The sequence below is a fragment of the Haliotis rufescens genome, unplaced genomic scaffold, assembly GCF_023055435.1.
Source record: "Haliotis rufescens isolate VD_foot unplaced genomic scaffold, xgHalRufe1.0.p SCAF_6, whole genome shotgun sequence".
NCBI classification, from domain to species: Eukaryota; Metazoa; Mollusca; class Gastropoda; order Lepetellida; family Haliotidae; genus Haliotis; species Haliotis rufescens.
In genome coordinates, this window is record NW_025964334.1 from 23632048 (window position 1) to 23655630 (window position 23583).

At 42.0% G+C, this 23583-nt stretch overlaps 1 protein-coding gene across 1 annotated transcript in view; it reads right to left on the minus strand.

Moving 5' to 3' along the window:
* The window catches only part of LOC124111278, a 31184-nt gene extending 20002 nt beyond the window's left edge, over positions 1 to 11182 (minus strand). The window contains exons 1-7 of the mRNA XM_046470926.2: positions 11037 to 11182; positions 4449 to 4468; positions 3505 to 3586; positions 2985 to 3076; positions 2195 to 2285; positions 1169 to 1305; positions 68 to 153 (exon numbers count right to left, since the gene is read on the minus strand). Coding sequence (XP_046326882.2) covers positions 68 to 153; positions 1169 to 1305; positions 2195 to 2285; positions 2985 to 3076; positions 3505 to 3586; positions 4449 to 4468; positions 11037 to 11097 — 569 coding nt within the window. The 5' untranslated portion in view covers positions 11098 to 11182. The remainder of the gene's footprint in view (positions 1 to 67; positions 154 to 1168; positions 1306 to 2194; positions 2286 to 2984; positions 3077 to 3504; positions 3587 to 4448; positions 4469 to 11036) is intronic.
* Positions 11183 to 23583: the final 12401 nt, after the last annotated feature.

Here is a 23583-nt window from a genome sequence, read left to right on the forward strand (position 1 = left end):
TGGTTTTTAGTGCTATATATGGGCGACATTGTCTTGCCGGGACGTGTTCAGTTGGTGGCATACTTACGCAGGGGCATAGTTGCAGACATAGAACAGCGTAGTGTTGCATTTGGCGAATCCACATCCTACTCTTGTTGTGTCCGCCCATACCAGCTGTAAAATACATATATCGCTTTAAGCATGTCATATGTAACAGTTGTATTTAAACAGACTGTGTTCGAGTCCGAATTAGTTTGCCAGTTGGTTATTCTTAGATACACGTTATCGTACGTATCCGCAGATTACAGCCTGAATCCGTAACCGATAAACACCATATCGAATTACATGACGCCTGATACTTGAATGCATCGTACGGTTACATATAAACTGTTTGTTTTCGTTGTTTGTTTGTTGTTTAACGCCTCACTCAGCAATATTCCAGCTATATGACGTCGGTCTGTACATAATCGAGACACGATGACATGCTTCAACCAAGTCAGTGAGCCTGAGCACCCTATCCCGTTAGTCGCCTCTTACGACAAGCATAGTCGCCTGGTAAGGCAAGCATGGGTTGCTGAAGATCTATTCTACCCCGGATCTTCACGGGTTTATAGCCTGTTTCTGTACATAGTTGTGTACAAAGGTTATGCATTTCAATATTCTTAATTGTTTTTACGTCAATAACGAAAAGTAAATCAAAACAGTGAGTGAGGAAATCACAACTCGAGCCCACCAGCTTTGATGAGGTGGAGACAAACCAAGATTAATTTGCAGGGTTCCAACTCAGCCTTGGTAACAAGCATGACCATAATGACTAAATCAGTGCTGTTCCTGAATAAAAGGACCGCCTACGTGGTGTAGTGGATAGATCGTCTGCCCGCAGACCGGAAGGTCGTTTGTTCGATTCTCATACTAAAAGATGGTGCTTTTTGTTACCCTGCCTGGCGCTGGGCATTAAGGGGGATAAAACAAGGACTAGTCGGCTCGGAGTACATTGTGCCTGAGAAGGACGTCCTTGTTAAACTACGGCATGGTATCTCAGTGAGCTAGCACTATAAAACCGGCATAAGTCCGAGCTAGTTTTGGCAGCCAAACGCACACCTCACCTTACCATAAATAAAGGCGACAAAGTTGGCTGTGTTAAATACGTGCTGATGTTGGGGGTGGGGTCTATAACCTTATAGTTTACCTGTGTGTAATGCCCCACTTCGTCTGGTACGTTAGTTCCGTTATACGTGAAGGACTTGACCTCCGAGTGCCAGCCTGCTATAGATTGTGTCCAGTTACGGTAGTCCATTGCCCAATTTTGGCCAATCTGGTACACCCCTGATAGCATTAAATATATACAAATAACATGGATTATATATGTAACTGATATAGTGGTTAACTTAGTTATAAATATTTTAGCACCTCTCCGAACAGTGTATGAGTTATATCATGGAGTAATCTTAATGTAGGCGGAAAGTTCATGTATGTAGTCGTTCATTAACGACCATTTTGGGCACGGGTACGGTGCTGAAAGACTGTGGATCATACTCGGGGCAGAGGAAAAGACAAGAGATTATACAGCATCAAAGAATTTAAGTTTCATTGAATGAGAGACTGAGTGAGTTTGAAATTAACGCCGCTGTGAAAAGTATTTCAGTTATATAACGGCTTGTCAGCTTGACATGGGAGGACAGCCGAAAGAAACAAACTTCATTGACGTTCAGAACTTTCGAAAAACCATCGAGCCCGGGTATGGTGCTGACAAAACAAGAGTGAGTGAGTGTGAGCCAGCGAGCGAGTTTTAATTACGCTTTTAACAGTAATCAAGTTATATCACGGCGTGTCAGTTTAATATGGGAAGAAAGCCCGAAGTGCTATATCTCATACCTTTACCACTTTTGTGAAACACACGAGCACGGATATCGTGCTGACAAACCTATCCTAGCATATCCTATCACTGATTAGGGACCTGGACAATTAAATATGACGCCGTGATATATAAACCACCATGACATCCGTGTCTACACGTGTTAAAGGAAGATGGTTGTATTAAATATACATACATTGTATTCATAACAATAGACATATATATGTTAATGTTGCATTTTTTGATTCAAACATGTTTTGTATTCATGTAAGATATAAATAATAGCAGTTTATGTTATTCTGTTTTATGTTTCACCATGAAATATCATGTAAGAATTACTGTCCAATGTGTTTGACGTACCGGGGATGTTTCTGTTGCCCATGGCGTCATGTTCCACCTTGCAGTTGCTGGCCCAGGCCTGAGCTATGAGCGCCAGTTCCTCGTTCCAGTACTAGAACACAGCACCACGGTTTCAGTTGCAACAGAAAAGCGTAAATGATCATTTTGGCTCATAAGAGAATAATCATAAATGTGTTAATATTCTTGTAATGTTTCTTACTTACTTACCAATGTATAACCCACAATGAAGAACAAAATTAATGAAATGGTTCAATCTATGTTTATTTCATTTAATCAGTTATATTGTATACGCTTCATGTAATCATCCTAGATTATGTAGCATAATGAATGCTATTCATCACAAATGCACGTACGGTGTGAATGACCAAACATGTACAAGGTTATACCAGCAACACAGAAAGGCTTTTTTATTAATCCTGTCTTTACAACGACTTAAACACATTTCGAGTGACATGACCCATACATATTGAGACTTCGACTACAACTCAACATTTGTTATTGTGTTCTGCAATAAAATTGCAGATAACTTGCGAATGATCAGTATCTCCGCGGATTTCTGCGAAATATGTTTTATTGTTTTATTGCACTAATTGTGATTTTTCTTGCACTATCACGCCGTAAACACGGGCTATTACAATACTTTCAAGTACATCTACAATGTACAATGTGCACTGGGATGCTGCACTGTGAATGAATTGCAGATTCATGTAAGCTGCACCAGAGGTCGATTAATAATCATTTAAAATATTTTTGTCGAGGTATATTAACATCTATGTTGAGGTTTACAGACCACTTTCAGCATATTGGTTGCTGTCGGTTGAACGATGCTTCTATATCGGTTGTGTTCGTCAATGATTATTTTCTTTTCATCTTCACTTACACCTGAAATCAATCAAATAATGATTTGTTGTATATTAACTCCGACAGTGTATTCCTTTTTCATTTATTCCGTATGATATAATAATACTCAACATACATGTGCAGACTGGTATACATTCAAACAAACAAAATATAATATTTATGTGTTCAAGCTGTCAATCATACTTTCAAAACGAAGGATTCATTCTGTGGCAATTCATTGTTTATATGTAGTAGTTTGTATAAAAATATATAGAAATGGTAAATAAATAACAGCACTGCTTAAGTACCAGGCGCTCAATCCCACCGCTGAGCATGTCCGACCCTACCGATAGCACTAGTCGGGGCGAGATGGCAATCCTATTTATGAGAACAAATAACGCGACCGTCATGCATATCGTAATACACTTATGTAAACTGCGATTAGATAATGCCCTGCAACACTGACATACCTGACACTTTAACAAGCGGTGAGGGCTTGAGACATGCTGTGTGTCCGGGTACTTGTTTCAGCCTTTCAGTACATGCTGTTGCCTGAAATGATAAATAAATAAATAAGTAAGTAAGTAAGTAAGTGAGTGAGTGAGTGAGTGAGTGAGTGAGTGAGTGAGTGAGTGAGTGAGTGAGTGAGTGAGTGAATGAATGAATGAATGAATGAATGAATGAATGAATAAATGAATAAAAAAAATAAATAAATAAATAAATAAATAAATAATAGGCTATTTATATTTGCACATATATCCATATTACTCAGGGGCATGCTCAAAACGCTATTATTACCCCGATCACCGAATCAGTGTGCACTCAACAATCATTCTCAGTTCAGCTCCCTGGGGAGTATGCAACCCAAGCTACCCGTTAGGAGCTAGAAGGTTAACATCCATCTTATCCTACCGGGTACCCATTCACTGCTGGGGGAACAGAGACACATTTCGAACAAAGTCACCCGCCCTTCAGTGTGGGGCAGGACCGAAGACCAATAAACTCTCAGGAGCCAAGCTGCCGGAACGCGGTCACCCATCCAAGTACTCTCCACGACCGACATTTGCTTAACTTCACCTGATTTGTGACCGGTGCCACCACGGAATTGAAAAGCGAATTGAATTCACAATTGAAGCAAACGTCTCATCAGCCTAATGTCTAACTGTCTGAGATTCAGTGACCAAAGGCACCGAGGGTTGCTGTTCATAGTTGTGTCCCTCAGTCGTTGTTCAAGGAGACTCTTGATCGTGGGTTCGAATCCGATATTCACCCCGATTATGATCCTTGGTCTCCCATCACCGTACCCGTGCTCGTGGGATTCACGTGTGTCAAAAACAACCTTGACCTGCGTCACTGTTGGTTTCCTCCTGTTTTCTCACAATCATATAACTAAATACTGTTCAAGAATACTTACAGTTGGTGTGCTTTCAGGTCCTGCAAAAGAGGCAACAATATATATATGGTATATATGGGTTACATTTAACAAGGTCAGATTATCAATGGGCAATACGATGCCACAGAAATGCGTCAGCTAAGGCACAAGAAATCTCAGCTAAAAGCAGAGTCGATTGGACGATTCCGACTGTATCAAAAGCATGGGTTTTTTTAATCAATATCAAATAGTGATGATACCAGGCATTCTCGAAAAGGTGAGAGTATCCTACCCGACAGGTGGCATCCATCACAAACACATGCAAAGGCATTTAAATTATTATGGAGGAGTGCTCCGTTCAGGTGGATGCAGTTGCTGATTGTGGCACTGATTTACTTCCTTGTACTGATCCAGCACCCTCTGAATCTCTACCTTAAACTCACATCACACATGCATGGTGGAGATTTTGTCACAAACAAGGAACCTTTCGATTTCCCCTCGTCAATAACACTCTTTGTATGAGATGTCCATGTCCGGCAAAATGCATAAAATGTTAGTTCAGGAGTTGTTTCATTAGAGACGCGGATCAGCTGTGATACGACCGCCTCCGTGGTCTAGCGGTAGCGCGTCCGTCCGTAGAGCGGAAGGTCCGTGGTTCGACCGCCGACCGCGTCATGCCAAAAGACGTGAAAGTTAAAAGATGGCTCTTCTTGTTACCCTGCTTGGCACTCAGCATTAAGGGGTTTAAACAAGGACTGGTCGGCTCGGAGTCAGTGTACTGTGTTTGAATGGGGTATTCATCAAGTCCCATCTCAACAATCTTTTAACGTCTTTTGGTATCACGGGGCCGCGGATCAAACCACCGACCGACCGAGTGGACACTCTCTCCACTAGGCCACGGATGCGGTCGCTTCTAATTATAAGTGTGCTACATGGTCCCGGCGCGGAATATCCTACACAATAGACTTGAATCAGACATGAAACTTGACTGATCTAGACTCGCGTGTGAAGCACTGAGTGATTTAACATCAATTTACATTTTGCCTGGACTGACATGTCTGTGCATAGTCAGTCGCGAAACGAACGTAAAATCGCATAACGAACACGCAGATTTCGGTCGACTGCAGGATTTGCAAAGCATGTGTATCGTCAACAGATATTTTGCAAATCTTTTCATGTTTTTAATCAAGGTCCTCACAGGATTTGGTGCACTTTGCGGGGAAAGACCCGTTTTATAACAATATTGATCCTTATTAGCGATCAGATTGTCTTAACTGTGCGTCGCCACTTTGTTTGAAGCAAATGCAAGTGATATGAGAAATTGAATCTGATTGGTCAGTTGGAGGGACATAGAAGTGACATAACTCGTAATAGCCACTGGTGACGCTATGATCGAGCCAGGATATGCCAGGCCAGTTCGGCATGGGTGGAAACTTGACTTAATAGTCAGATGGCGCCCTTGCCTCGGGAGGATGGATACAATGTGTTGTTATCATTTATCATTACAACGTTGTAAGTACATTACGTCAACGCCAGAGAATAGCCAGTCTCGATTATGGGACGAAACAGATTCCATTGGCCGTAAAAGCACAAAAGTGGTGAAAACTACATGAATGCATCACTGAAAATTAGTGATGACACCAGGTGTCCTATCCTAACAAATTCTATATCTACAAGTAGACGCAGATAGTTAAAGGTCTGTACTTCGTCGTACCAAACGACGTTATGAGACGGTACTTGTTAGCTCAGGATTAAAGGGATACGCCAAGGAAAGGTCAGTTCGCAGTCAGTACACTGTGGCCGTTAGCGGTATCGATGTTAAACCATAGCACGGCATAGCAGTGGGCTAGCACTATAAAGCAGGCTTTAGTCCGGACAAGTGAGTGAGTAAGTATGGTTTTACGCCGCTTTTAGCAATATTCCAGCAATATCACGGCGGGGGACACCAGAAATGGGCTTCACACATTGTACCCATGTCGGGAATCGAAACCGGGTCTTCGGCGTGACGAGCGAACGCTTTAACCACTAGGCTACCCGACCGCCCCTAAGTCCGGACTAGTACATGAGCTAAACATACATGCGTGTATGCATAATCTTGAACGCGCAGTTAAACCCTTTTCACCTCACCACACGTGGACGCTGACATCATGTCAGTAGATAGCGTACCACGCAGAAACAGTAAAACCAGTCGGCGTCGACGGACTTGATAACCTGACTCCGTGAGGTCGTGTGACGTACGCACTGAAAACCACTTAAAACATAGATATCGCCCATCCACGATACTAAAAATCCTCTTATGAGCGTACCTATCGTACACCGACATACGTCATGATGCCGACCTACAAGGCCACGCCTTAATTACCTTGTGGCACTTAGGTCAAATGACGCAATTACATTCCAATATCTGGCTATAATGTCAAGATCCCTTCACACGAATAGTTTAAACAGGTTAGTCTATTTGGTTCAGGTTAACGGATATTCGAAAACTTCTGGCAAATATGCTCAAGGCATGCCTAGCCCTTGTTCCCTAAGATATATATGCGACTGATTATTACACAGATTATACAGCAGCATTAATACAGAATGAGTGAGTGAGTATGGTTTTACGCCGCTTTTAGCAATATTCCAGCAATATCACGGCGGGGGACATCAGAAGTGGGCTTCACACATTGTATTAATACAGAACCCTGGCTGTTCCTTAACGCACAGGTCATATAAGTTGTTTTTAAAACATATCAAACCAAATAGAATTTTCTGTAAACTTTATGGTCTATTTCTTTGATACTTCAGAGTAAGTGAGTGAGATGGGTTTAACGCCGCTTTTAACCGTATTACAGTTATTTCACGGCGTGTGTGAGGAAAGCCTAAAATAATGCAGGTCTCAGACGCTCACCACTTCGGTGAAACACACGAGCACGGGTATGGTGTTGACAAACCTGGAAACATAATTGGGGCGAACCGGGATTCAAACCTACAATCATAGGTTTCGGGCGTGCCCAAGGGACATAACTCTGCACAGCGAATCGCGGCGCCTTATACGATTGCCCACTTATACTTTAGAGTTTCTCCCGCATGTATGTTTGGGTGAATGCTACACTGTGGTATTAATCAATGTAAACAGTTTGATAACACAAAGTAGAGGATCATGATATATAAATATTCATACCAAGTATCAGAAGAAAGAAAGGTGTTGACAACAAACACGCTATGCAATAACGTTTATGTCTGTAAAACGTATCACCAAAACACATCCTACAATTTGCACGTGCGTTGGGTGTCATTCCTGATTTTGACACTTTCACGGAAGGTCGATTAATCTCTGTGGACTTTTATTTCTGTCAACCTTATTGATTCTGCTTATCATACAATCGTGATTAACTTCTTTGCATTCATTGTTTATGTATGAAATAGCGAGGAAGCGAGGAGCGTCTACATATTATTGACATGCTGGAAACTGGCAGAAGCCAGCGTGCTGTGACCAATACATTAAATTCAATAAACGGTTGACGATCGAACCAGGGCGGCCCAGGTCAACGACTAGAGTACAGGGTCGATTGATCCGAAACCAGGCTCTACGAAATCGAGCTCAAACGGCGAATCATATTGCTGCGAACGTTCATCGTGCTACTGGTGTACGAGGTACGAGTCAGACGATTACAAATCGTCTTCCTGTAGTTCATCACAATGTTCGACGGTCACATCGTCATATTGCCAACATACGTCAGTGGTGTACACAACGTCGAAAATTGGGTAATCGTTGCTGGTCAATGGTCATATGCATGTTTTCAGATAAGTCCCGATTCATTTAACACTTCTTCGACGGGCGTGGTCGTGTCTGGCGACGTCGAAATGAACGTCAAGCCAATGTCAACCTGAGACCTCAGTACAGATTTGGCTGTGGATTGGTTAAGGCGAGGGGTGGCATCACTATGACAAAGCGAACCCCACTCAATATTGTGCAAGGAAGGGTAATTTAACAGTACTATCGGGACACCATACTGACACGCTTTATTGTCCAATTTGCAAGGTGTGTGGGTCGAAGTTTTGTCTTTCAAGGCGACAATGCCCATGCTTAATGTGCACAAATCGTCAATGTTCACCTCCATGATATGGATACGTGTTCGTCAACGCCATAGGCCGCCGACCATGTTGGCTGAACATGGCCAGGCGCTGCAAGATGAGTGGGGCAGACTCCCTCAAATCGCCTTTGGGAGCCTCATACGCAGTTTGCCTCGTCGAGTGAATGAATGTTGGACAAATCGCGGCGGTATTACCTACTACTGAGCTGTAAATGTCAACTTTGAAATTTCCTATATAAGCCCTATCGTCCTTCAAGATCGTTCAGACCGCCTCCGTGGTCTAGTGGTAGGGCGTCCGCCCGGAGAGCGGAAGGTCCAGGGTTCGATCCCCTGCCGCGTCATACCAAAAGATGTTAAAAGATGGTACTTGTTGTTACCCTGTCTGGTGCTCGGCATTAAGGGGCTAAAACCAGGACTGGTCGGCTCGGAGTCAGTATACTGTGTCTGTTTTGGTATTTATGTTAAACTGCGGCATGGTATCTCAGTTGGCTAGCACTATAAATCGGCATCAGTCCGGACTAGTACAAGCAGCCACACACACACACACATGCATGCACGTCGCTATATAAGTGCAATAATCTTGGACGCGACGTTAAACCCAATTTCACCTCACTTCAAGATCGTTCATGGTCATAACCTCTATTGTCATATGTCACCACCGGTTGTAATGTGTTCCCAATTCATTCATTATTATCATACAACTATTACTAGAAACTGATATATCTTACACTTTTGGAAACTTTAACTTATGTCTTACCTTCACCCCTACTTTTTTAAGAGAATATAGTATTACCAGGTGCCCACCGCGTTTACGCTGTGTGTTGCACTCACGTCAGGTTTAGTGTATCAAACTGCATCAACTTAATGCTGACATGTCTCCATATCTATAAGATCTGTAATACGGGACTGTCAGTTCGTTTAACGTTTAATCCTTAGGGTAAACCTGCAACAGAACTGTTCCCTGCAATGGATCATCTATCTCCTGGATACATATTGTGCTGGTTCATGTCAAATAATGCCTTTTAAGTTGTCTGTAACCTATACAACAAACAGTTACACTTTTATGTAAATTGTGCGAGTAGCCTGGGCTACCCGTAGAGCAGAACATGATTGCCCCTTTCGCGAACACCTGGTGTCAACACTGATTTTCAGTAATCCATTCTTTTACGCCCAATGTACAGTAAACTACGTTTATAACGAACTGACGGATATAACGAACTGTTTTTTGGTCCCGTTCATTTGCTGTATACATGCTAAAATGTGCTTTTAACGAACAACGGTTATAACGAACTAAATTTACTGGTCCCTTTGAGTTCGTTATTACCGTACTTTACTGTAATCTGTTTCGTCAGATAATCGTGACTGATTTTTTTCTGGCGTTGACGGGTATTTTATATTTTAGGGAAATTAAAAGTCCATTTACTTGTATGTTTTTTTCTGTCCAATTCAATATTGGGCAAATATACTTTCCCAACAAGTCGTTTATCATTAATATGAGGAAATGTTTTGACAGAATTATGATTAATGTCCAAATTCTAGAATTCAAATGAAATAAACATTGGCCATTATAATGTCATTAAATCAATACTGTATAAAATTCAAATCAGAAACGTGACATGCACTGAGAAGCCGAGTAATATCCTGCTTATCAGTTAGTGTTTAGATTGGATTGGTTTTTCCCTTGACGTTTTAATATGAACAGTCCAGTTCACGTATGAATCGCTATCTTAATCCACATGAGTTGACGGGCCTCGCCCACTATTGAATCACAGATAAGAAAATAGATTGACATGTTGACGAAAACATTATTGATCGTGCACATAATAATCTCTTTCCACACATGTGATTTCAGGTCCTCCTTTCGCATCACCTCTTTTAGGTAGAAGCAATTGAACAATGTCCGCTTCAAGTGAAACAGCGTCCCAAAGTGTGGCCTCAATGTTGCATTACGACTCAACACAGAGTCCTTGGAACACTATCACAAATATAGCGACGAAATACATGTAGACACTGACACACAGACATATGGTGTATCGCCACAATGTGGATATTATCAGTAACGCTTTTTCTAGTGTGATGTAGATAGCACATTTTCTCACCTGTGCATATCTGACTTTATCATAGCTTTTCGTGTACGTGATGCAGGCATAACATTGTTTCATGGCGTACAAGACCACGCATGTATGAAAAGGCCATATAGTCTAAACCATTGCAGAACATTAAATAGCTGTTTCAATCTTAATTTATAACTCATAAGGATTGAATGTTTTTTGTCATTATCACAACAAATATACCAGCGTTTATAAACTGCGAATGTGTGTTTTTACAAAGTCGCCTTTTGTCTTGAAGTGTAAATTACCTGTTCACAAAGACCCGTTTGACTTTTCTAGTAGCATTTCTGAAGACATATATGTATATATTGGTCGCCGCACAAAATAGTAATAATATAACACCTCTTTGTTCTCCATAAACAAAGTAACAAAAACAGTGCATCACTTAACAACAATGGGAATTATTGATAACAGCAAATGAAGAATCAATCAATACTTACCAGTTGCTCCACATCTCTCCCCAGCTACCAACAACCATAACAACACGATCTTAAACATCATTCTGAACGTGTGGTAGAGATCAAATCAAACTTAATTGAACTTATCCTATTTTATTTTTCTTGCAACGTGGACGGATATGGGCATGCGCAGAGGGTTTATGGAGTTGATAAATTGTCAGATAACAACCGTCAATACGCCCAGGTCCCCTATGTCGTTCCTCATACGTAGACACGCGCCGTTTCTTATCAGTTGCGGAGAAAACAAACAGCGAAAGACGAGTTTAAATACACTTAACAACAACTACATTAAATAGCCATTGATCTAACCTCTTACATATCATTCCACGGGTTTGAAACAATTAAATGTAAACATGAAATATAATAAGGAAAATTTTTCTCAAACATATACGTTAAAGGGGTTGGCCCATGGCATTGTCCACTTTAGTAGAAAAACACACATTGATATCACTCGAAATGACTTTAACATTTATCAGTTGATCAAGTGTTGTACACGTCTGTGGTCACTCTATTTTTATTACCACATTCGAAAAACATTCTCCTTTCTTGGAGGCAAATTTAACATTTTCAATGTGCGGGGTGACTGCTTCTTAAAAACTTAAAAAGGCCAAAGATGTGCTCAGGTGTTTTTTGCATTCGACATAACAATATTATGTCATTAGTGGCATCTTATCGTTCCAGTGTCTTCGGGGGATCTAACAGCAGAATGACATGTATTTTATTTTCGTCCTACAGCTCTACATAATAAAATCAAGTATACAATAGGAGCTTATACATAGAAAAACAATATTACAGCTCCCATATAATGTTATGAGAGCCGGTACAAAACTAAATGATAGAGTTGTCAGGAATTTATTCAATATAAGAAATGCTATCTGCGTTGTAATATAACAAAAATCAAGATTAGGCAGTGAAATTTACGACGCACAACAGGTTTAGAATGTTTGGCACTAAAGCCGTTATACTTGTAATTAAGGTAAATCAAAGATCATCGTATAATGGACATTGCAAAATTGAAAAAAACATAGTCTTCATCTTCAATATGATCATTACAGATAAAACACACTCTGTCTTTTATATTTTAGTATTACTAAACATATCTGCATGTTTCGAGTCTCAAAGCTGCAGGACCACATCTCAATTTGGCAAAGACTGAACGGTTACTACGGGACATACAGCCACTGACATATATTTCGCAGAAAAAACAAACTTGAAATATCCAGTATGTACGGAGTTTACTTTCCTGCAAACGTTCCTGCAAGCTTATCAGCTACCTTTACATAAGAACATCCTGCATTTTGCTTGCAATAGCTGTCGTATTAAAACAGTGATGTGTTAAATATATACTGAGTGCTGAATGCGGCCAACTTTTCCGAAAAACGTGAGTTTCAATTCCTACTACTAGCGGCCTTCCTTTCCGCCCATAGAAAGACATGTTTATTTAATCGATCAGGCATATTTGTAAAACGACACCACTGTCTAGCTATACATATCCACTGACTGACAACCGGAGGTATCCACCCTGTGTCTCTATATAGAGCTAGATTAGGTGCATATCTGCACATACCGAAAAAAACACCTGATAGCCTGGTGGTAAAGTGCATTAACTGCAGATACATCAGACACGATTACCCCTTACAGACGCGCCGTAACTAAGAAATGACGACACAATAGTGTCATATAAAACTTGAAGTGTTGCAAAGCACACATCCGATTGTCTTAAATTTGGAGATAAAAAGGCCTAAATCTCTGTCAGCTGAGATTGCCACAGCCTTGACATTGCGTTGAAATCAAGATGTGCATGCTCAGTCAGCGATTTACCCCTGCATGTTTAATCTGAAGCCGAACCAGCAACAATAAACTGCTCTGTGTTCTTGGCACACAGGGGCGGTCGGGTAGCCTAGTGGTTAAAGCGTTCGCTCGTCACGCCGAAGACCCGGGTTCGATTCCCGACATGGGCACAATGTGTGAAGCCCATTTCTGGTGTCCCCCGCCGTGATATTGCTTGAATAGTGCTAAAAGCGGCGTAAAACCATACTCACCCTTGGCACACAAGGATTTCTAAAATGTACAATATGAGACTTTTCATAGTTTCATACCTCTTATTTAAAATGTGTAGCAATTTCTTCAAGTCATCTTCAGATTCTGTCAATAAATTAATATTATCATCGGCATATGCTAAGGCGGAAATAATGGCACCACAAAAAATTAATGCTAATTTGGGGATCAATCATGACATCAATAAAGTCTCTGATGACAAAACCGAGACTGTAAGCATCCTTGCTTCAAGGCACGATAAACAGCAATATGAGATATAAACATACCATTTACTCGCACACTACACTTCTAAAAAATTTCAAATATGCGGCGGTGACTCCTTATTTAAAAAATAAGGAGATAGATATGATGAGGATACAATACCGTGCGTACACCATGTCATTGATGGCATATCAGCGTCCCACTGTCGTTCATCATCAGCTTCTGTTTGCAGAGTTACATCGAAGAATAGGACATATACAGAACCGTAGCTTGGGAGGGTGTGTGTGTGAAAAGATGCAACTTTAGAACATTGATCTTGCGAACAGTTGCAAAAATATTTTTAAAAATATTTTAAGTAATGTGAGATAACATACATGTATAATGTTTCTTAAAGTCACAGTAGGTCAACGTTTTATCCAGCAAATATGCGCCGAGGCTCCTAAATTATGGGTACGAGTGAACGAAGCATTCAGGCAAACATATCTGATTTCTGTATCTCTAAAACTACTATAATCGGGGAGTTCCGAATTCATATTCTGTAGTTTCTGACCGCTATAACAAAAAGGGGTATATTTCTGCGGTGGGTTTTTTGCTAAGCTCTCAATTTTCGAATCTAGGAGTAAGTGAAATTAAGCCAAATAGTTTTAGAAAGCTTACGCTCTGATTGTATCATGAACCCTCGCATACATCATTTAGACTGGGGGTGTGGGGTGGAGGTTGGGTGGGGGGTAGGGAGGGGGAGGGGGCGGGGGTAGGGATGGGGAGGGGTGGGGGAGTAGGGAGGGGGTGGTGGGTGGGGGTGGCTTAAAGGTCGTTAGGCGTTCGCCTGATTCAACCTTCCATGGAGGTGTCCTTAGATCTTCACGCAGAGGTGTATCCGAGTAAAAGATCTGATTTAATTCGATTGCCTTGAATTAATATATGCCATATTTTGTCCTTCATTTGTATTGACATTAATTTACTTTTTTTCAATATTGTAAAAGGGATTCGTGGTCCCTGACACGTATAATACAGTGTTTTGAGACACCGCATTTTAACAGACAATCAAGACATGTGTTGGAGGTACTTAATCTGTTTTATAAGTGACTCAATAATTCAAACGGATGAAGGCGGAAAGAAATAAGGGAATGAAAGTGTACGTGACTATATCAATGGAACTGCCTTTAACTTTCATCGAAAACCTAAATTTGAAGCGTCTGTAAAATACGCTTATCAACATGTCCCATCAATTGCTTGAGTGAGTGAGTATGGTTTTATGCCGCTTTAAGCAATATTCCAGAAATATCACGGCGTGGGACACCAGAAATGGGCTTCACACATTGTGTCCATGTCGGGAATCGAACCCGGGTCTTCGGCGTGACGGGCTAACGCTTTAACCACTAGGCTACCCGACCGCCCCTCGATTGCTTGAGATATGAGTCTGTTGAACTATTTTAAATAGTTCAAATGTCAGTTGTCTACGATATGATTGTCTGTCCATGAATTGAATATGACGAGATGACCCAATAAGCCCTTGTGCTGTGTGTGCAAAGGAGATTATTCACAGATGTACATGTTTTGTATGAAATTATAAACCGAAATAGTTGTACTATATTTGTATTTCCAAATTGATTTTGAATCCAAATTCGTTGTGTTTCAACATGCAAAAAAAAGAAAGTACAAGCCAAACGATGTCACACAGATGTTCGGTTTGGAAGCAGATAGAAGTAACTCGTAACCATCAGAGAAGCCATAAGGAATGCAACTGCTTGATGCGACTGTAATGGTACATTACTTCAAGGGAGGTAACTCATCCCGCCTAGATAACAAAGGATCTGTTAATGGTCGGCTCTGCTACTCTTAACACCAACCAACCTAGACAACTCGGGCTGGGACGAGTCCAAATTTACTACCCGGGTACCCGACCCCCTATTACCCGACCCTACCCGGGTACCCACTGCAAGTTTCAAGAGTAGGGAACAAAATGTCTGATTGGTAATTGTTTTACCGAGGCCTTGGCTAATACTATAAAGATACATGTATCAGACAATCAGGTCATGCGTTCACTGAAGTTTACTGAACCTTGATATTAACTCCAACATATACAAGTCAAAGGGAATTTGTGCATCGTCAGAAAGAAATGCGAACAATAGCGACTGGTAGTGTAACCACTGAGCTATAGTAAGTGTCATAAAACAACATATCACGTGACTAACCACGGGTCCGGGTAGTCGTGTTGGTAGATATATAGGTCCTACTCAGGACCCACCCAAGACAAGCTCAACGGTGTTAACTGACATACTAATCAAATAATGATGACACCGGGTTTTCGGGAACATTTTAGCGTATCCTGCCCAACTGGCGGCATCCGACACAAACACATGCAAAGGCTAGTCAACTGTTTACTTGAAAAATTGTAACAGCATATATAATCTAATGTACAGGCCGTGGTAACGCAGTGTGCTGAAAAAGATTAAACTTTATTCATTTTAATGTCCGTTCCAGATTAAGCAGTGACTTTTATAGTGTTTCTATTTGATCGTATTGTTAATTAATCGGGTTGTTTTAAGAAAACATGGGAACATTCGGCACATGTCAAATAGGGAATTGCATCGGACATCATTTTTGTCACTGATGCGTCAAATTTAGAAATGTCCTCGACATGTCTACCATAAAACTTTTTGAAAGCTTTACTGAAGGCCTTGATCAAACAACTTCTGAGCAAGAGTCATATGACGCTCTTTGAAATCTTGGTAGAAATATATTACATAGGTAATAGGTCCCTCCACCACACAACCACCACAACCAAATAGTCCCCGGGGGCATGGGTGGCCAAGTCGTCTAAGGCGCCGCGATTCGCTGTGCAGAGTTGCGCTAGAAACCTATGATTGTGGGTTCGAATCCCGGTTCGCACCGATTATGTTTCTAGGTTTGTCAGCACCATACCCGTGCTCGTGGGTTTCACCGAAGTGGTAAACGTCTGAGACCTTCATCACTTCGGGCTTTCCTTCCACATTAAGCTGACACGCCGTGATATGACTGGAATAATATTAAACGCGGCTTTACACCCAACTCACTCACTCGCGAAATAGTCCCTGTTAACAATCCTACCACCCAATTCATCACCAAGGTTAGATTTCATTAGAGCCAAACGGATGGTAAAACCAGTTATGCTTCAACACTTCCAAGCTAGAAGAGCACTATTGTGCAACCGGTTCTCGACGAAGCGTGAATTTACCGTGGTTTAGCCGAGTCTTGTGTGCAGGCCCGTATGGCGTTCGCTGTCAACAACACTCTGGCTGTTAAATCTTGCATGAATAATATATACGTCTTGTATCGACCCGAGCTGTACGACGTATTGTGGGCCTCTACTAGGCTACGGCTTCCCATCAACACAACAGAGCAAAGGTACTCCGGGTAAGAAATTATTTGATTTATTATCCGATCTGATTTATAATATACCTCTGACTTGTGTTTAATGTTTGAGTTAATGTCTTCTGTTGAATGCTGTGAAGATTGTTTAATTAATGTTATAAGGTGTGTGTGTTTGCCAGATTGATAACACATCGACAGCAATAGACAATCCATAGGGGTTTCAGGAAGGGTGGATACGTTGTACCCGCGGAAGGCGACATTGACTGCGTGAATGCTGTCGAGTTGTTGGCATAGTTTCACAAGCCAAAACCAACAATGTTGTATTGCTGTCCTGCAGAGGTTTCATTAGTGAATTGTCTACAGCACGTTCGGACATGTTAGGTAACAAACACAACTGTTCATAGACGTGCTGCATTAATCAAAGTTAAATGAAGTACACCAACTGGGGTGGTGGTGGTGGTGGGGTGGGGGTGGGGGGTGGGTTGGTTGTTGGCAAGCATTAAGGTAACAAAGTCCGGATTAAATGTCGTTCGTTCGTTCGTTCGTTCGTTCTTTCGACGGCTGGTTGGTTCATTCATTTACATTACTTATTGTTTGTTTGTTTGTTTGTTTGTTTGTTTGTTTGTTTGTTTGCCAGCCCGTTATGGTTATCTTTATCATATAAATGGATGCGTATGAATGAATGAATGAATGAATGCTCTTTATTTCCCCTAATGATTTGGAGAGTAGTACATACAATTACATTACATTATTTGACAACGGCAATGACAAAATACATGTAAGTTCAACAGATTGAGCTGGGTAAGCAGTAATGAAGTGATGCGTGAAACTACATTTACATGATGTGTGACATAGCTTCACAAATACAATATGGATGTTAAGTTCCATGAGCTGACATGTTTAGCCACGATACTCATGAATGTTGCCCAGCTGTCAAGTGTCATGTCTTGGACCACATCTGTAATAGCACCGAGGTATGTCAGAATCTTGACGGCATCACTAGACGTGTCCTCAAGTCTGAGATATGTTTCAAGGCTAACATTGTCAAATAGAGACTCACTAAGCACATTTCTCTGTTTCATTAGGCCATCACAGTAAAGCAATTGGTGCTTAACAATGTCATCACATTCATAGTTACAGATAAGACACAGTCCAGACGTTACAGGTAATATGCCGAGCTTTACAAGAGCATATACAGGGGGGGGGGGGGGGGGGGGGGGGGGGGGCAATACCATACCATACACACAGAGACCAGAGACGATGTGGGGCAAGGCGGGTGTGGATAGCACTAAACCTATGCATGTCTGGACGTTGTTGCAAAGTATTTCTCCAATTCATATTTTTTTCAGACTCACTAATAGCTCGTTGTACCATGCTCTTCCATACACTCTTAGATGGAAATTCCCCAGAGTTGATTAGTTTATCTAAGACGCCTGAGAATCCATACTTTTGAGCCACATTCAGTAGATCATGTGTTATGGATCTGGCACTGTGTGAGATCGTGGTGACATACTGGGATAGTCTGAGATAAAAAATCGGCTTCATAATGGTTGTGCCTGCTGCTCTACAGAGTCGTCCTAGAAAGAGAAGCTTCATTTTCTCCACCTTGCCCAGGATTGACCACAATCCTAGAACCTGAGTTGTAGCAGCTGTAGAGGATCTCCTGTGAAGGTTTTGGACTCGTCGTGCAAAGTAGCGCTGTAGGGTTTCCATCTCACTGATCTCACGGTTGTTGATATTAGGCCAGAGCTCACATGCATAGAAGGCAGTGGGGAAGATCACTCGTTGCCAGATATTCGATGAAGATACTGGGCTCAATCCTCCAGCTCTAAGACCAACATTTCTTAAGGAGTTGATTGTCTGCCGCGCCTTAGCACAAGCCCTAGTAGTTCGTTCACTTGCTTTTTCCGTGTGTATCAGAGAGCCGGCATAAATCGTACTGCTTTGGATCTTCATTGTCACATCTCCAATTCTGAACACAGGTCTATTACAATGTCTTCTGTTATTGCAAAAAGATAAGACACAGCTTTTATTGGCGTTATATGTCAGTCTCCAGCGCCGAGCATACTGGTGGATAGTATCAAGAGACATATTCAGTCCATGTACACTCGTACTCACAACAGTAGTGTCATCAGCCAGTACTACCGTTGGGATGTGCTCCTTACCAACAATTAGTCCACATTGTAGATTATCAAGCTGAGATATCAGGTCATTAATATAGACTAGAAACATCCATGCTGAGAGCACACGACCTTGTCCTTCTCCTTGTTGAACATTGAACAAATCACCTGTGCTCCCATTGTATTTAACACAAGCACTTGCTTCTTGGTAAGATTGACGGATAATGTGCCATGCACGGCCTTTCACACCAAGATTGTATAGTTTCATTTGCAGCCCCTCATGCCATATCCTGTCGAAGGCCTTTTCGTTATCCAGAAAGGCAACATATTTATTAGAGTGTCTATCTTGATAATAGGAAATAGCCTCTTTTAACACATATGTAGCAACACTGGCGCCATATGCTCTTTCCGGAAGCCGCACTGGAGACGATGTGGGAAATCAGGGTTAATAGATTTGATGTAGGACTCCAGTCTGTCTAGCAACAGCCTCTCAAATCCCTTCCCAATCACGGATGTTAGAGTGATACCGCGATAATTAGCTGGGTTGCATTTATCTTTATTATTCCCTTTGTAGATGGGAATAATAGTTCCAGTTCTCATCATGACAGGCGTGTAACAAGTACTGATCATCATATTGTAGAGGTGTGCCAGATGTTTAAACAGAAGATTGTCAGCATTACAGAGGTGTTCTACAGTAATACAGTCTGGTCCAGGAGACTTATTCTTTTTCAGCCTCTTAATGGTTGATTTCACTTCATTAGATGTAATACTTGTCGACAGGATTGGATCGTTCTCAGATATGTTACTGTTTGCTATATCACAAACCTTTGATTTTGTTTCCTCATAAAAGTCCGTTTCAAACTCGGGCCTACCGAGAGGAGACAGCAGATCTCCGTAGTAATCAGTCCACATATTGCAGATGTCCTCGGGTGTGCTGACCGTCTTGTCTTTATACTGTAGAGATGTACGTGTTACATTAGTCTTCCTCTGTTTCCTGACAGTTCTATAAAATTCACCAATGTCCACTTCACAGGCAGAGTTCAGCTCTGTATACTTGTGTCTGTCCCATTGCCGTTCGGCTTTTCTTTTCTGTCGACGGAAGTTGCATTTAGCTGCTTTATACTGTTTATAAGAGCCATGTGCATCTCCTCTAGGTTTACCTTGAGATATCCATTGTCGTCTAGCATGACGCATCTGGTAGTGGTAGTAGTCTAGACTAGATCCTCTCCAATAGGGTCGAAGGTATGGTCTGTAGTGTCCTGTGGGGATGTACATTGCTGTTGACGTGTGGAGAGGTGAGGTGAAATTGGGTTTAACGTCGCGTCCAAGGTTATTGCACTTATATAGCGACGTGCATGCACGTGTATGTGTGTGTGTGGCTGCTTGTACTAGTCCGGACTGATGCCGATTTATAGTGCTAGCTCACTGAGATACCATGCCGCAGTTTAACATGAATACCCCACTCAGACACAGTATACTGACTCCGAGCCGACCAGTCCTTGTTTTAGCCCCTTAATGCCGAGCGCCAGACAGGGTCCCAACAAGTACAATCTTTTAACGTCTTATTGTATGACGCGGCCCGGGATCGAACCCTGGACCTTCCGCTCTCCGGGCGGACGCTCTACCACTAGACCACCGAGGCGGTCCGTGTGGAGAGAGCTCACTATAGCATCAAAGTAATATTCCACCATATCGCTGTCAGCATGTGTAACGTCTGGAAGGGTGTCACCAAGTATTTTGTTAACTTCAGATGAGTACATCTTCAGTTCAAGGCCATTCGCCTTCTGCCATTTGTAAGTTGGGGGAGTCCATAGCTTTTGCTCTGTTAAGAACGCATCGCTAAGGAATGATACCACTACTGGTGAATGATCCGATATCTCGAAATCGATGTTGTTATTGACAGAGGTCGTCAGCACAGATGATTGAAGAGCATCTGGCAAGAAAATATAATCAATCAGAGATGACTGTGTTCCAGCCTTGTTGCACCATGTCTTGAGATGACCTAGAGTGACACCACAGTTGTATGATGGTATCATGTTTCTTGTATCCAAGTATGACTGCAGTACAGTGGAGCGAGGGGATGCTGGGTAATTTACAAGATCTGTATTAAAATCTCCACAAAGAACAACATAACTGCTTTCTGATAGCTCATCAACCACGTCGAACACTTCCTTGACACTCTCCTCATACACTGCTGTGTTGTGATTAGTGGAGGGGAGCAGAGCACACACTACATACATGTCAGCACACTGGGGACGGGAAAGTCTCACAGCTACAACACTATCATACTCACATTCACATATATCAGTGTACCTGTACATATTTTTGTTAACTAAAATTGCCACACCGCCTTCCCCTCTACATCCTCGCTGGTTAGCCTTAACCTTAGCCGCGACGTCAAACTTATCATTTAGACAGTCAAACCAGCTCTGCGTTCTATCGTTCAACCAGTGTTCACACACTGCAAGGGCATCAGTCACTCGCTAGTTTCTGTAAGTACTGTCGACAATACAGTACACCTCTTACATTCCATGTTCCTATACTTAGCATGGTAATAAGTATTAGGCAAGTGTTCAATGCTATCATGTTAGACGAGTTAGCGTGCACCATTGCTGTTTCTGTGTGACTGTGGTATCCATTCCCGACATCTTACATTTGGCGGCCAGAAATCTTCATTCTCACTAACTTGTTCTGCTGTCCTACTGTCAATGTTCACTCTCAGTGTGTAGGTGGGATTGTAGCCTTCCCAGTGCCTCAGCAAACGAACGTAACTCACATGGACGCCACGTTGTTTAGCATATTCACATATGGCATCTTGCACTGTCTTTAGTGGTTTATCCGCTCTAACATACGATAGCACAAACCTTTTTGTTTTAAATTTTGGTGAAACACCTCTAAAAGCTCTGGACCATTCACTGTCGAATCTCACAGATCTCTGAGCATTGTCTTCGTGTTGTTTATGGCTAACGTCATCATATCCAACATCCCTGATATGGTCATCGCTGACTCTGTCATGTTGAGTAGGACTTGTACATATAGTGTCACTGTCGCCGCCCTCGTCGTTCTCGGTGTTGTCTCCAATAGTATTCCTCTCGTGGTTAATAGTAATGTCCACAACACTTGGAGTTTTTGTTTTGTTGGTCTCTGCTGTTCTGGTCAGAACACTGTCAGCCTCATGTCCTGGTTGTGCGCTGGAACTCACAGTTCTGAGCAGCGGGGGACTTCTAACTGACTCAGAGTACATAAGCTTGTTGCGAGTGTTTACTATGTCTATTTGAGAGACTAGTATCCGTACGTCTCCACGTAGCTTGAGCTCTACGTTTTTAGACCTTTCTATCTCCCTTGACGCTGTTATTAGGTCGCTGTTCTTCTCTTCGATGGTCCGCTTCATATTCCTGAGTTCAGTGTCGAATCTGTTGTGTAGTTCTTCAATTCTTCTGTCCAGACAGGCATTATGTTCGCTCGCAGAATCCCGCATTTCCATCATTTTTGCATAGATTAGGGTCAAAAGATCATTACCTCTTTGTGTATCCAGTAAACTATCTCCTGGTACGTTGGTGGGACGTGCGTTTGATTTGCCTTTGCTGAGTACTTGTTTTTCCAGTACATGAGAGGGGATTGTCTGTGTAATAAAACCATATAGGCAATATACATCAGACGCATATTTCTCAATTACAGACTTCCTGGAATGTTCTCTTTGTACACGTTTTGGTAGATATCCATTTGGGGTATCGTGTCGAGTATCCTTGGCTACGTCATAAAGACTTATGAAGATTGTTTAATTAATGTTATAAGGTGTGTGTGTTTGCCAGATTGATAACAAATCGACAGTAATAGACAATCCATAGGGGTTTCAGGAAGGGTGGATACGTTGTACCCGCGGAAGGCGACATTGACTGCCTGAATGCTGTCGAGTTGTTGGCATAGTTTCACAAGCCAAAACCAACAATGTTGTATTGCTGTCCTGCAGAGGTTTCATTAGTGAATTGTCTACAGCACGTTCGGACATATTAGGTAACAACACAACTGTTCATAGACGTGCTGCATTAATCAAAGTTAAATGAAGTACACCAACTGGGGTGGTGGTGGGGTGGGGGTGGGGGTTGGTTGGTTGTTGGCAAGCATTAAGGTAACAAAGTCCGGATTAAATGTCGTTCGTTCGTTCGTTCGTTCGTTCGTTCTTTCTGTCTGTCTGTCTCTCTGTCTGTCTGTTTATAAATATATATCAACCATACATATACATGCATCCTCCACATTCCTACACTATCTATCACCCCCACCCCTTAACATGGTCATCCAACAGTTGTAAGAGGATCGGCCCGTGCGTGGGTAGACCACACCCACAGAACATATCGCATTGAAAACCTGAATATCCACCCGTATTTCACACAGTCGACGTCGTGGCCCAACCGGCTGAATATACTCGCCCCATTATACTCGGGGTATGACCCACCCTACTGGGAATACCAGCACAATCAGAGCATGACCTGTCTTTTAAACCCTTACACGCCCTACATTGCCCTGATATTCCGCCTGTCACCCTCTCGCTGCGCTCCACACATGGGGCACGGCATAAATCGTCAGTTCGTTCTATGGTTTAGAAACTCCTTTAAAACAGGCAAGGACACGTACAGTGTGAAAATGTATGACGGCGCAATCACCCCGTATCCCAAAACCTGTTCTGACATATGCCTTGCACACACTGAAAAGTGATGGAATTTCAGTAATTCGTCCTTTCATAGAAACTTGCTCTATGTGTTCTGCATGCATTTTAACAAATGATCAGTCGGTCTTAC